We start from the raw sequence: 12,035 nt of genomic DNA, 5'->3' as shown, positions 1-12,035 counted from the left end.
GTTATTAGTCGCGTCACCTCCGTTGCGATAGCGCTTATTCCAACGATCTAAATGATGCCTCCATTGCCTATCGAAGTACTTTTGGGCTTTCGGTTCAGTGGAAAGAATTTCAAGAATTCGATCATAAACTGCATCTAGGTCTGCAGCTTCTTCTTGAGTGAGGTGCTCTGGAACTTCTTCACTTGTTTCAAACGTTTCTTCTTCTGGAATAAATTGAGAATCTTTTGGATCATCAGAAGATTCTCGTGGTAAAAAGATTTGAGAAGGTTGAAATTCATTTTCGATGAATTCTTCTTCATTTTGTTCCTCTTCTTCAATTTCTTCTGCTTGAAGTAAGTGAGATTGAGCTGGTTCCTCTCTAGGATTTTCTTCTTCTTGGTTCTGTTCTTCCTCGGGAGATTCTTCTTTAGTATCGAATACTAATAATTTCATTAGATTATAAAATTCTTCAAAATTATCTCGTGATTTAAACTTATCCGCTTTTCTTAATATGGCGCGAAGGACATGCACGCCACACCAAAGAATATGACAGTTTGGAATACCTCGCTCAATTGCCTCGGCTATTTGTGGGGCGCAGTCCATACTTATCATCTCGGGTTCTCTATTAATATATTGAAAATAACGACAAACACAATATTGAATATTTTCGCTTGTGTCAGGAGAAATAAAGAAATACAAAAAAGGAAAAACAATAGTATGTTCTGTTTTTCCTGTGAGTGCATATAATGGAATGTTAGCCCTTAGAAGTTTATACGTTGAATCGATGTGAAACGTAGAAATTTGGTGACCAAGGGCCTTCGCTTCGAAAGGTATAGATCCAAGGTGATGTGATTTTTGCATCCCTGGGATGGACGATACACCCAAAGTGTCACCTTTTTTGGGATAACATGAATTTTAAATATCATGAGAGTTCTGCAAACCATATGCACAATATCTATTCAGCCTGACTTCTTGTATATATGAGTTAGACTTCTTAAATATTGTGCTTGGGGCGATATAAGTATTTCCGAGATTACCATCGTGCTCTATAGTATGCTACTTCTCCCTGGTTCTAGCTCAGTTCCAAGGATATTGGCGTTCAAGGATTTGGCAAGGTCCTTCCGAAGTCTCTCATTCGATGAGAGATTTCGGAAGAATCTTGCCTTAAAGTACTCCAACTCTTGTTCTTTTGTTCCTAAATAGTGAGAAAAGTTATTTGACTACTTAAGGTAGAGATTATCCGAGGTCCCTCATTTGATGAGAGGCCTCGGATAATCTCTGCTTTAAAATTGTACACTTGTAGTCCATGAGAGTGTAAGTATACATTGATAGGACAGTTTTCTTCTGAAGTCTTAGATTTGATGAGAACCTCAGAAGAAAACTGTCATATTTTATAGTAAAAGGAGTTTCAGGAGCTCCAAAGCTCCCTTTCGTAAGGATTAGGAGCTTTGGAGCTCCTGGTTCGTAGATGTGTTTCGCATCTTTCATCAGCAAAGGACATTTACCATCTGGGACTCTGTTGATGGAGACTCAGGAGCTCCAAAGCTCCCTTTAGTAAGGATTAGAAGCTTTGAAGCTCCTGGTTCGTAGACGTGTTTCGCATCTTTCATCAGAAGAGGCCCAAATGGTAAATAGCCTCTGCTGATGAGCTTCAGGAGCTCCAAGGCTCCCTCTCGTAACGATTAGGAGCTTTGTAGCTCCTGAAGGTAAGGTAGGATTGCTCTGATCTCTAATCAGTAGATGCCATGCCTCATTATGAACTCTACTGACAAGAGATCAAGAGCTCCAAGGGCCCCTTTTTTAGTTAGTGGCGTTCTCACCATTTAGTAGGATTGCTGATCCTACTAATGAAGTGATCACTTAGTATACGTTTTGAATAAATTGAATTTTTTTTAGAATTTAGTATTTTTTATAGACATCACATGTATATTATAAATACATAAATATATTCTTTAATTCAAAAAATTCAATTCGGTTTTGGGATGGGCATCCCAGCCCCAAGTATTCAATTTTATTCAATTTTTAAAGAATTTTGGGTTGGGATGCCCAGACCAAAACAAGCTTTATATTTTGATGTGTAGATACGTATGTGTGCATCATTGTTGTGTTATATATTATGTTTTTAATGAAAAAAAATCTGATTCAAAAAAAATTATCACTAATTAGTTGATAATATAAAGAAAAAATAGATAAATTGTATGTTTTGAGAGTATTTATCCACATTCACTCATATGAATTTCATTAAATAGTGTCTTTTTACTCCCAAATTTATTTTGAATTATTGAAATCAAAGAAAAAAAATTAGAAAAATTTCTCGAAATTTTTATTTTCAAAAAAAATTTGGATTTTATATTGAAAACTGACACTGGGAGGACGATAGGGCTGGGATTGGAGATACCCCGCTCACTTGGGAAAAATACGGATCTATATTCGAAAGGTGCATATAAAAAACTAGTTTTCCCGGCTCAGAGATAAATTCAATTAAATCTTCTGGACAACTTTCTTGAACAGATTCGACAAAGATAGCTAAAGAAACTTTTTCATCCGAACTGAAGCGTTTGGAAACAATTTCAGCTCTTTGAGCAAATTTACGTAATGCATCTGGACCTTGTGCAAATATTGAAAGTAACTCTTCGTCTGTATATGAAATATTTAAGTCTTGGAAACACTTAAGTTGAGCTGTAGCATGATTCATATTGTTTTCAAAGTAATGTTTAAGATAATTTCTGACAAATAATGAGGATATTGTTTTTGTTGATTTCGGGGGTGCAGAATGATCATGAGAGTCAGAGTGGATTAGTAGTTCATATTTATCTTGATCTATTATCCGGACTTTGAATTTAGCTTGACATTTTGGATACTTACATTTGTATTCGATCGTGGAGTATTCTTTCCTGCATTTTTGAGAGTAGCCCATGCTAGCTTTTATCTCTTCTTGGATACCAAACTGGAGGAGCTCCATATGTTGAATATCACGGGCTCCATACAACAAATTGAATAAGGTATTTCAAAATTTGAAGGAAATGGTCCATCATTGAATGTAGTGGCCGGGAATTGAATGACATACAGATAGTTTGAGGAAATTTGTTATAATTAAGGATGTCAATTTGGAAGAAAAGTGAGAAAATTCCTAAAATGCTAAAAATGAATTTTCCAAACGTACTTTTTTATCTCATTTTTTTGATTTTGAAAAAAATTTCGAGAGAAGAACTCTTCGTTTTTGAATTTTATCACGATGGTTTTAAAGTATATTAGACACATGTATTGATATTACTATTTTTGTATATTTTGAGAGAAAATCCCTAAAAATTGAGAAAATCTAAGACGGTTTGAGAAAATATATAAACTATTGAAAATTTGAATTAAACTTCTAATTTGGAAAAAAAAAATTGGAAAGAAGAAAAATCAAAAATCGAGATTTAGACTCAGCATCAAATGGAGAACAAAATGTTTCTTCATATGAAGGGAAAAAATTTTCTTGTGAACAAATAGAGTTTTTAAAATTTTATTGTATGTAATGAAATAAACAAATATTAAAATTATTTTTTGATAACAAGAAAATTCCCAACAGAAAATATTTGAGACAAAGAAAAAAGAAAATTGAAAAATATTACTATCAAAAAAAAAAAAAAGTATTGGGGCTTCCAGGCACTTCGTGCCCTCTAGCCCCGAAGATGTTTTGTCACTTTTCTGTCACTTTTCAGGAAAAACATTTTTATTATATATATAAAATGAATTTTACAAAACCACCGTTACCCTTCTTTGGAAATAAGAGTAGATGTAAAGATATTCTATTGAGAGAACTTAAGAAACTACCGAATGGTCTAACATTTGTAGATTTGTTCGGTGGAAGTTTCTATATATCTCATTTGTGCCATACTGTATTTCCTGACTCAAAGATTATATGCAATGACTTCGACAACTATATGAACCGTCTCAAACATATACCAGACACTAACAAAATATTGAAAGAGTTAAAAGAAAAGATACCTATAGGTAAGATGGAACGTATACCATTAGATAAGAAAAATACTGTCAGAGAGGTTTTGAAAAAAGCAGAGTATATTGACTGGGATAGTATATCTTCTAGACTATTGTATAGTGGTTCTATAAGAGTTCATGACATTGAAACACTTATGTCAAACGTTTTATATCTTAACTATACAAAGGTTTTCAAAGAGAACATAGAAAAATATACTGAGGGTATAGAGTTTGTGAGATGTCGTTGGACAGAGTTGTATGAAAAATATAAAAACAAGGAAAATGTTTTCTTTATAGTAGACCCACCGTTCTATAACACATACGATTTTCAATACCAAGTAGACTGGACTTTGAGAGACTCTTTAGAAACTTTAGACGTTTTACATAACCATCCATGCTTTTACTTTACATCCGATAAAAGTGGTTTGGAAAGTGTCATGAGATGGTTAGAGGATATACATGACTATGATTTTAGATACGATAAGATAGAATATGAGAGAGGTCCTATAAACCGGAGAAAGTGTCATAACAAAGAAATTTTATTGGTAAGTAAATGTGGTTTGAAATAGGACTACTTGTTTTAGGTTTTTTCCATTGTGTCATTTACTTATTTGACGTGGCAGAAAGATATAGAGAATATGAAGATGAACCAATACCAGCAAATGTTCAGCATATGTACTCGTAAGAGATATTTTTATCTAATATTAAATGGACGCACAGAACTTAGCGAATGCACAGAAACCCGGACAACCAAACCCAGAGAATATTCCAAATGAAGTTAGAATACAAACTGCAATGGCAAACTATGGTCAAGTGCCAACAGATGTACAAATGCAAACTGCCATGTCAAATGACGCTGCGTTAGGTTTGCCACCATGGTATGCAAATATGAGATGGAAAGAGTTTTATACAAACCCTGAAGTGGGATATAAACAACTTTATGCAGATGACGCGAACACAGGAGTTGACCCAGAATATGTTTTCTACCAGAGGAGAAACAGAATGTATGAGCTCCAGTTAAAGAATGCTATGGAACTCAACAGGAAACGTAAGAGACTAGGCGGACATTAGATTTTTACATATAGTAAAATGGGTTTCTTCAGTAAGATAGGAAACTTCTTTCGAAATGTTGGAAGAGGTATATGGAATGGAATAAAAACCGTAGGAAGAGGAATTTGGAACGGAGTCAAAAATATTGGTAAAAGAGTAGGTCAGTTCGTTGGTATTATACCTAAAGACCCTGAACCAGAAGAACAAGCTCCTGTTATACAACAGCCTGAACCTGCACCACAGTCTAGTTGGCAACCAAATCCAACACCTCAACCGTATTAAAAGATTATATTTTTACCGTTCGATAGTAGTTGTATATGAGACTAAGTTCTAAGTAAAACGCATGGTATAATGGAACTATTCTCTTTCTTCCATCTGTTGTAAACCATACTTGAAAGTCTGAAATACTTCCACTTGGTGGTTCATATAGCTTTGTAGGTTTTTCGTAAAAGTCATTTGCCAAGCATAAAAAAGAGTTTTGTGCACCAGAAAATGAAGCATGAACTATAATAGCATCTGAGTCGAAAACATTTTCATATGTTCCATTAGGGTTTTCGACTTCATAAAAGTTCGGGTGTACTGGATATTCTGCAGGCTGATTTAACATCCTCAAAAATCTATACCATGCCAAGTTGTTATATTTTGTAGAAATATAAACGTCTTCTCCAAGGTCTTCTATTCTATTGATTTTAACAGTTGCATTTTTCCTGTCATATAAAATATCGAGATGGTACTCTCCTTCGTCAATGTTGTACTGTTTTGCATATTCGAGATAGATATCGTTTATTTTTTCTTGAAAAGCTTGAAGAGTTGTTTCTAAGTTTACAAGCAAATTCACTTGTAAAAGTTTTCCCTGTTCAAATTTCTCATACGTATGTTTTTCTTTGTTATAGTATCGAATTTCAAAAGCGACCGTAAATGGGAAACCATGTATGGCTTCTGAAATGAACTTCATTCTACGAAAGCCAATAGCTTTTGTGACGGATGGGTCTCTTAACCATCTTAGTGGGTAGTCAAAACGATAGCCTTCATGCTTTACGGTCTCTGTCTCAAACTTTTGACCGACATTCGTAAAAAGTTCATCTAATGGTTTAGTTGTAGCAACTCTTGAATTTTCTTTTTCTATTGAAAGCATATTTTATCTAGAATAAAAATGTCGAAAGAAACAGCGTCTATGAGAGAAATACAACACAACCGACAACTCATTGTACAAGCTCTAAATAAGAACACAACAAACTTTTCAAACTATTCTAAGATATCTGAGTCATTGAAAGAAGGAAACTTAAAACTGACGATAAACCCAATGACAGACGAGTTTCTGTTTCAAGACAGTAAGAACCATACTGTTTGTATAAATCCAACAAAAAGAACTTTAAACGAGAAGCCTATAGATGAACTTCTTTTGAAAGCAGATGTTGAAAAGAAAGCTGACAAAACATATGTAGACGATGCAATAGCAAAAGAAGAAGAAAGAGCTAACAAAGCTTATGCAACGAAAGAACATACTCATCCTGAACTAGCGGACAAAACATATGTTGACAATAAAATGTCAAGTGAAGTGACAAGAGCTGACAAAGAATATTCTAAAAAGACTCATACACATACCATTGCAAATATTACAAACTTACAAGAAACCTTAAACAGGAAAAGTGACGTTGGACATACACATACATCTTCTGAAATAACAGACTTAAACGTTAGCCTTGAAAAGAAAGCAGATAAGAACCATACACACGATTTCTTCGCAACTGTTGGTATAGAAAATATTGAAGGAACGGTTGAAGGAGCTGGTGGGGATGTATTAGATTGGAAACCTCCTAACTTTCCACAAGGTTTAACATCGGAAGAAGACATAACAACGATGAAATACACTAGATGTAGAAATGTCTATGTCATGGAGGATGAAAACAAAGTTAAATTCACTGCTCAAGATTTATATGATAAAAAAGCTGACAAAACAGAGCTTCAAACGTTAAAGACAGAAATACTTCAAACAGTATATCCTATAGGTTCTATTTACACGTCAATGAACTCTACCAGACCAGAAGTAGTACTTGGTTTTGGAACTTGGACTCAAATAGTCGACAGGTTTTTGTATTGTGCAAACTCTTCAAAGGAAACAGGTGGAAGTAAAACGATTTCAGGTGAAAATTTACCTGCACACAGTCACTACATAGATTTAAGTACATCTGAAGCAGGTTGGCATAAGCATAGATTTTGGGATTGGTCAGCAATGAAAAAAGGTAAAGGATATGATGTTAAAGACGACGTTAAGTTTGCTATAAATTGTTACTGGAGTGACACTCAGGGAGAAGGAAACCATACACATCGCGTTTCAGGATACGCAAACAACGGGACAAAGTAAAGACTACATGCCACCTTACATGACAGTTTACGCATGGTATAGAATGCTTAGTCGTCATTTTCAACTTCTTTAGCATATTCGTCAGGAGTTGTCTTATATTTGTTAGGAACTGTCTTTGAAAGTATACCACCTTGAACTTTGACAAGTTTGAAACGAGGTCTGACAATAGTAGTTTTATCTTCTGCTTGCAGTCTGTACATTTTGCCATGTTTGCCTAAAACTTCATAATATTCTCTTGTATACTTTCTTCTATTTTTACGAACACGAATGCGAGTACCTGTCGAGTTCCCATTGTTGTCATAGTCAATAGTATTTTCATATGGGTCGCGTTTAGGTATTTCTATTTTTACTTTGTCACCTTTCTTAAGTTTGAAGCCCGGCATTCTTTCTTGTTCTCTTTTGACTAAACTATTAAATATATAGTCTTTCTCTAAGTCGGGGTTGTTTTTCATTTCTTCGGGGGAGTGGTTTCCCAAACCTTTTTGTTTACGGCTATTGTAAATATTTAAAACTTGTCTCATCTTTGCCATGGAGAAGTGTCTATACTTGTCGTCATATGACATTTCATCTACCTCACCACCTTGTGGTTGGTTTAAGTCTCTTAAGATTTTTATACAACTGTCAATGACACCAAGAGCAGAATGGTTTTGGTCGACAATGAAATATTGGTTTACATTTTTTGAACGCAGATAGTTTTTAATATCTGATTTGAAAGAACTTTCACAGTCAGATGTCAGTTTTGTTGGATGGTATTTGTCAACGAATATTGTCAAAGCAGTTTTCACATCTAAAATATTTTTGGACCATAATGGTATGGCTTCACAGTATCTTGTGTTTTGACCGACAAATATTAGCCAGTATGGTGGTCCATCTTCTCTATATCTCGGAATGTTTTCCAAGATATCCATAAACCAAGCATTTGGTGTTGAACTAAAGATTTTTACCATGAGTGCTTTCTTTGTTGCTTAGAAACATACGGGTCCTTGTTTGAATTCGTCATTTTTAACCCATAAGAAATGGGTTTATTTGGCGCATTAGCAGGAGTCGCATCTAGATTTTTACCCGCAGTGGGAACACTAGCCAGAGGTGCATTTGGAATTGGAAGGAAGATTTTGAGTACATTAGGTATACTGAAAGAGAAAGCACAACCTATTATACAAACTGTACAGAAAGGTTGGGAGGTAGCACGAGATGCAGCAAATCTTATTCCAAATCCTGAAACAAGAGGAAAAGTTCAAGGATGGATGGACAATGTAGGAAGACAAGCAGGAAACTACTATAACAAAGCAAATGACTACTATAACCAAGCAGGGCACTATATGGACCAAGGTGAAAGATTCTTTAACAGAGGATATAACCATGCACAACAGTGGGTAAACAACAACCAACCTCAACCGCCTCAAACGTGGGGAATGTAAAATTTTTTACTGAGATGAAATGAACAATACAGCATTGAGACAAATGGGCTCAAGATGGCTTTGTCGGCTTCCAGCAGTTACACAACCACGTGTTTGTCAAGTTCTTCCTATACCTCAAGAAGTTTTAGACCGACTTAAAAAACCTCAACAACCAGTTGAAAACAAACCAAACTAAATTTTTTTACTGAGATGAAATGACCGAAGAAGTTGAAACGGTAGATTTGACACCACAAACAAAAAGTTCAGAACCATTGTCAAAACCTGTCAAAGAACTTACAGATGAAGAGAAAAATTCAATAATAGAAAGTGTGGGTCTGGAAATACAAACTCTAACTACAAAGTCACTTTTCATAAAAATGGAACGGCAAGTATCTCAAAAAAGAAACAGACTCTCACAAATAAAATATTGAAGTCTGAAGGAGCTTTCGAGACAACAGATGGAAAAGTTTACTTCACTGACCAACAGTTCATTATAGAACATCTCATTGACTTAGAGTCGAAATATTCTAAACTTTACAACAAACACAAAAAGTTGAAAGGAAAACAGAAACAATGGCATATGACATTTATGAAGATATTAACGACACAACTATTCCAGCAAGTGAAGTAAAGTCAGATGAACCGAAAAGTGACGAAAAACAGATAGAAGAAGGGAAGCCAAAAACTGAAGATAAACCAAAACCAAAGTTTAGTCTCCAGACTAAACCAAGCCAACCTTCATTAGCTGGTATGGGTTGGCGTCAAAGACTTATGGCAGCCGGTGGTTATGTAAAGTAAAGAAAAAACATTTTTTTATTTTTATAAAAATGCCCCCGTATAGAATGGATAGAAGGTCTGCTAGAATAAAAGCAGAGTTAGAAAGATATGGTTGGAGAGTTTCAAAGAAGTTTAAATATAAGAAGGGAAAGCCAATAAAAGTCTATGACAAATTGTCTGGTCTGACCTACGAAATGGACTTAAAAACAGCACGCGCAAATTATCCAAACAGATTAGAGAGGTTAGAAGAAGAACGGCTTATGGACATGCCTTTCAATGTTACTGAACCTCAAGTTGAGGGACACGACGGCTTTGCCAGATTCTACTGGAAACATGACGAACAATTGCATCCCTTGAGAAGGAAAAAAGGAAAAGGTGAAGACGCACATGCTCCCATGGAAAGAACAAGATATGCATATGAAAAGTATCGCGAGGTTAGAAGTAAAATTACTTCTGGTCGAACCTTTACAGTAAACTTTGACGAAGGAAAGAACAAAGAAGGCTTCATGGGAGTACTTGCTGCCATACAAGACGGAAATAAGAAAGGATACAATCTCAGACTAACCGTAACAGATTTAGATGGTCATATTTACTATGCACATGGCAATGTCACAACAGCCGCACAACTTCTTGACGCTTTCAAGACTACAAAGAGAGAACAAATGTTGACTCCGACTCAGACATTTTGAATGCAATTGAAGGAATTGCAAGCGTGAAGTTCGAATGGTATCAACCCAACCCTCAAGCAGTCAGACAACATGCTGGGTATTTCCCGTTCAGAAATAAGTCTGACATTAACCTGACAAGGTATGGAATTTACAATTCAATTGAAAAAATTGTCAATGAACCTTGTATTCTTACATGTCTCAGGAACTCTGGTCTTGTTACAGATGAGAAGATGAAGTATCTTGAGTCATGTGTTAAGACAAGGTACATTCTCAGAAGTCAATTGACAAAAATTGCACCGTTGGCAAATGTCAATATCCGAGTCAACATTCCGACTGAGAAAGGTTCTTCACACGATGACTATGTAGTTGACTTCAAATTGCCATGGTTGAAGATTGTACTTGTCCACAACCACTTCATGTTGAACGAAAGTCTTACAAACCCATTGTTCGGAAAAGGTAAGTGCAACATTGTCAGAGCTGTTAACATTCTTTTCGAGAAAGGCTTGTTGGAACCAATTCCAGATGACAAGCTGACAGAAACTTTTGTACCAAAAGACGAAACAAACTTTTCATTGTTGGTAAGACCAAAAGTTGTTCCAGACAAAGTTATAGCACAAAAGAAGTACACAGCTCCAAAAGGAGTTGGATTGTTCGGATACCAACCTGAACCAGAAGAACTTCCAATGAGGTTGCAAGAACTTCAAGATGCTATAAACAAACTTCCATTGAGACATCCAGTCGACGTCAAATTGTATTGGAGAGCATCAGAGTTAGGTCAGAAGGTTTTATATGAAACAGGTTGCTTTGACGATGTTTATGAGATAACAGGCGAGGTTTCTCAGAAGATAAGAGACTCACTTGAATTTCCACGAACTGGACCGATTGGATGCGACAAGTTCGACTCATATGAAAAAATATACTATGTCGACCTTAACGCTGCGTACATGAGGTTCGTCCAATATATCCCGACTGGAATTCCAAACGAAGATGGTGAGTTCCCGGGAAGGAACTATACAGTTGGAAAAGTCATACAACAAATGTATGATATTAGGAAAGCTTCAAACCCAAACTTGCAATGACAATCAAATTGCTTATGAATTCGACATGGGGATATTCCATTAAAAAACCTCAAAAGATGAAGAGTAAACACTATGAGAAGGTCGACAACTTTGTTGAAAGGTTCTCCCCTTTTGTTTTGAAATACGAGTTCACCGAAGGTCAAGGTGGCTTAGTAACCACAGTAAAACCTATTGTCGAACATTGGTCCTACCCTCAGTTCGCAAAGGCAGTCCTTGACAACTACAACAAATTCTTCTCCGAGGTTAAATCCAAAGTGAAGGTATACTATGAGAACATCGATGCACTCATGACGAACGAGGAAGGCTATAACAAACTCATTGAAATGGGTTTAGTCGGTGAAAAGATGGGCTGTTTTAAGCTAGACAAGGTATTTTCCGAAGTTCATGTAATATCGAAAAGGAAGTACTGGGCCATACTTGAAGACGGCACAGAAATAAAACATTGCATGAAATAAAAAATTGCATGAAGTTAAACATTGCATGAAATAAAACATTTTTTTAAAAAAACATTTTTTTATTTTATTTGAAATGTACGCTGAGTTTGTTGAAGAAGACCGTTGGGAAACTTGTTTGTTAGATGAGAAATATGAAATTCACTGTTGTGAGTCATTTGAAGTCAGAAACAAAAAGACAAAAAGAGTTTTAAGCGAATGGGAGCGAAATGACGGATATGCTACTATGAAGATGAGTGGAAAACACTATCTTAAACATGTTGTCATTGCAACTCATTTTATACCGA

General features: G+C 35.6%; 6 protein-coding genes and 1 pseudogene across 7 annotated transcripts, besides 4 other annotated features; 6 read left to right on the top strand and 1 right to left on the bottom strand.

Annotated features, from left to right (window-relative positions):
- Positions 1 to 811: part of a mobile genetic element that runs on past the window's edge.
- Positions 811 to 2,408: a mobile genetic element.
- Positions 2,409 to 3,072: a mobile genetic element.
- Positions 3,073 to 4,668: 1,596 nt separating this feature from the next.
- On the top strand, positions 4,669 to 5,031 carry TVAGG3_0942360 (uncharacterized protein; the record flags this gene model as incomplete). The annotated part of the gene is made up of 1 exon (XM_051252955.1): positions 4,669 to 5,031. One exon carries the CDS (start codon positions 4,669 to 4,671, stop codon positions 5,029 to 5,031), a length of 363 nt encoding a protein of 120 aa, XP_051078529.1.
- Positions 5,032 to 5,049: 18 nt separating this feature from the next.
- TVAGG3_0942350 (serine threonine-protein phosphatase family) lies at positions 5,050 to 5,292 on the top strand (the record flags this gene model as incomplete). Its single annotated transcript, XM_051252954.1, has 1 exon — positions 5,050 to 5,292. The coding sequence occupies one exon, from the start codon at positions 5,050 to 5,052 to the stop codon at positions 5,290 to 5,292; it is 243 nt and encodes an 80-aa protein (XP_051078528.1).
- A 4-nt stretch (positions 5,293 to 5,296) lies between these two features.
- On the bottom strand, positions 5,297 to 6,145 carry TVAGG3_0942340 (uncharacterized protein; the record flags this gene model as incomplete). The annotated part of the gene is made up of 1 exon (XM_051252953.1): positions 5,297 to 6,145. One exon carries the CDS (start codon positions 6,143 to 6,145, stop codon positions 5,297 to 5,299), a length of 849 nt encoding a protein of 282 aa, XP_051078527.1.
- A 210-nt stretch (positions 6,146 to 6,355) lies between these two features.
- Positions 6,356 to 12,035: part of a mobile genetic element that runs on past the window's edge.
- Positions 8,392 to 8,793, top strand: TVAGG3_0942330 (uncharacterized protein; the record flags this gene model as incomplete). The annotated part of the gene is made up of 1 exon (XM_051252952.1): positions 8,392 to 8,793. The coding sequence occupies one exon, from the start codon at positions 8,392 to 8,394 to the stop codon at positions 8,791 to 8,793; it is 402 nt and encodes a 133-aa protein (XP_051078526.1).
- TVAGG3_0942320 (uncharacterized protein) lies at positions 8,813 to 8,968 on the top strand (the record flags this gene model as incomplete). The annotated part of the gene is made up of 1 exon (XM_051252951.1): positions 8,813 to 8,968. The coding sequence occupies one exon, from the start codon at positions 8,813 to 8,815 to the stop codon at positions 8,966 to 8,968; it is 156 nt and encodes a 51-aa protein (XP_051078525.1).
- TVAGG3_0942310 lies at positions 8,988 to 9,570 on the top strand (annotated as a pseudogene). The gene has a single exon. A coding segment is annotated over exon 1 (583 nt).
- On the top strand, positions 9,615 to 10,131 carry TVAGG3_0942300 (uncharacterized protein; the record flags this gene model as incomplete). The annotated part of the gene is made up of 1 exon (XM_051252950.1): positions 9,615 to 10,131. A coding segment is annotated over one exon (517 nt), but the record flags the coding sequence as incomplete, so codon positions are not given.

Source organism: Trichomonas vaginalis, chromosome I, assembly GCF_026262505.1.
Source record: "Trichomonas vaginalis G3 chromosome I, whole genome shotgun sequence".
NCBI classification, from domain to species: domain Eukaryota; phylum Parabasalia; order Trichomonadida; family Trichomonadidae; genus Trichomonas; species Trichomonas vaginalis.
Note: the sequence above shows the minus strand (reverse complement) of the source record. Positions and strands in the feature narration are given on the sequence as shown.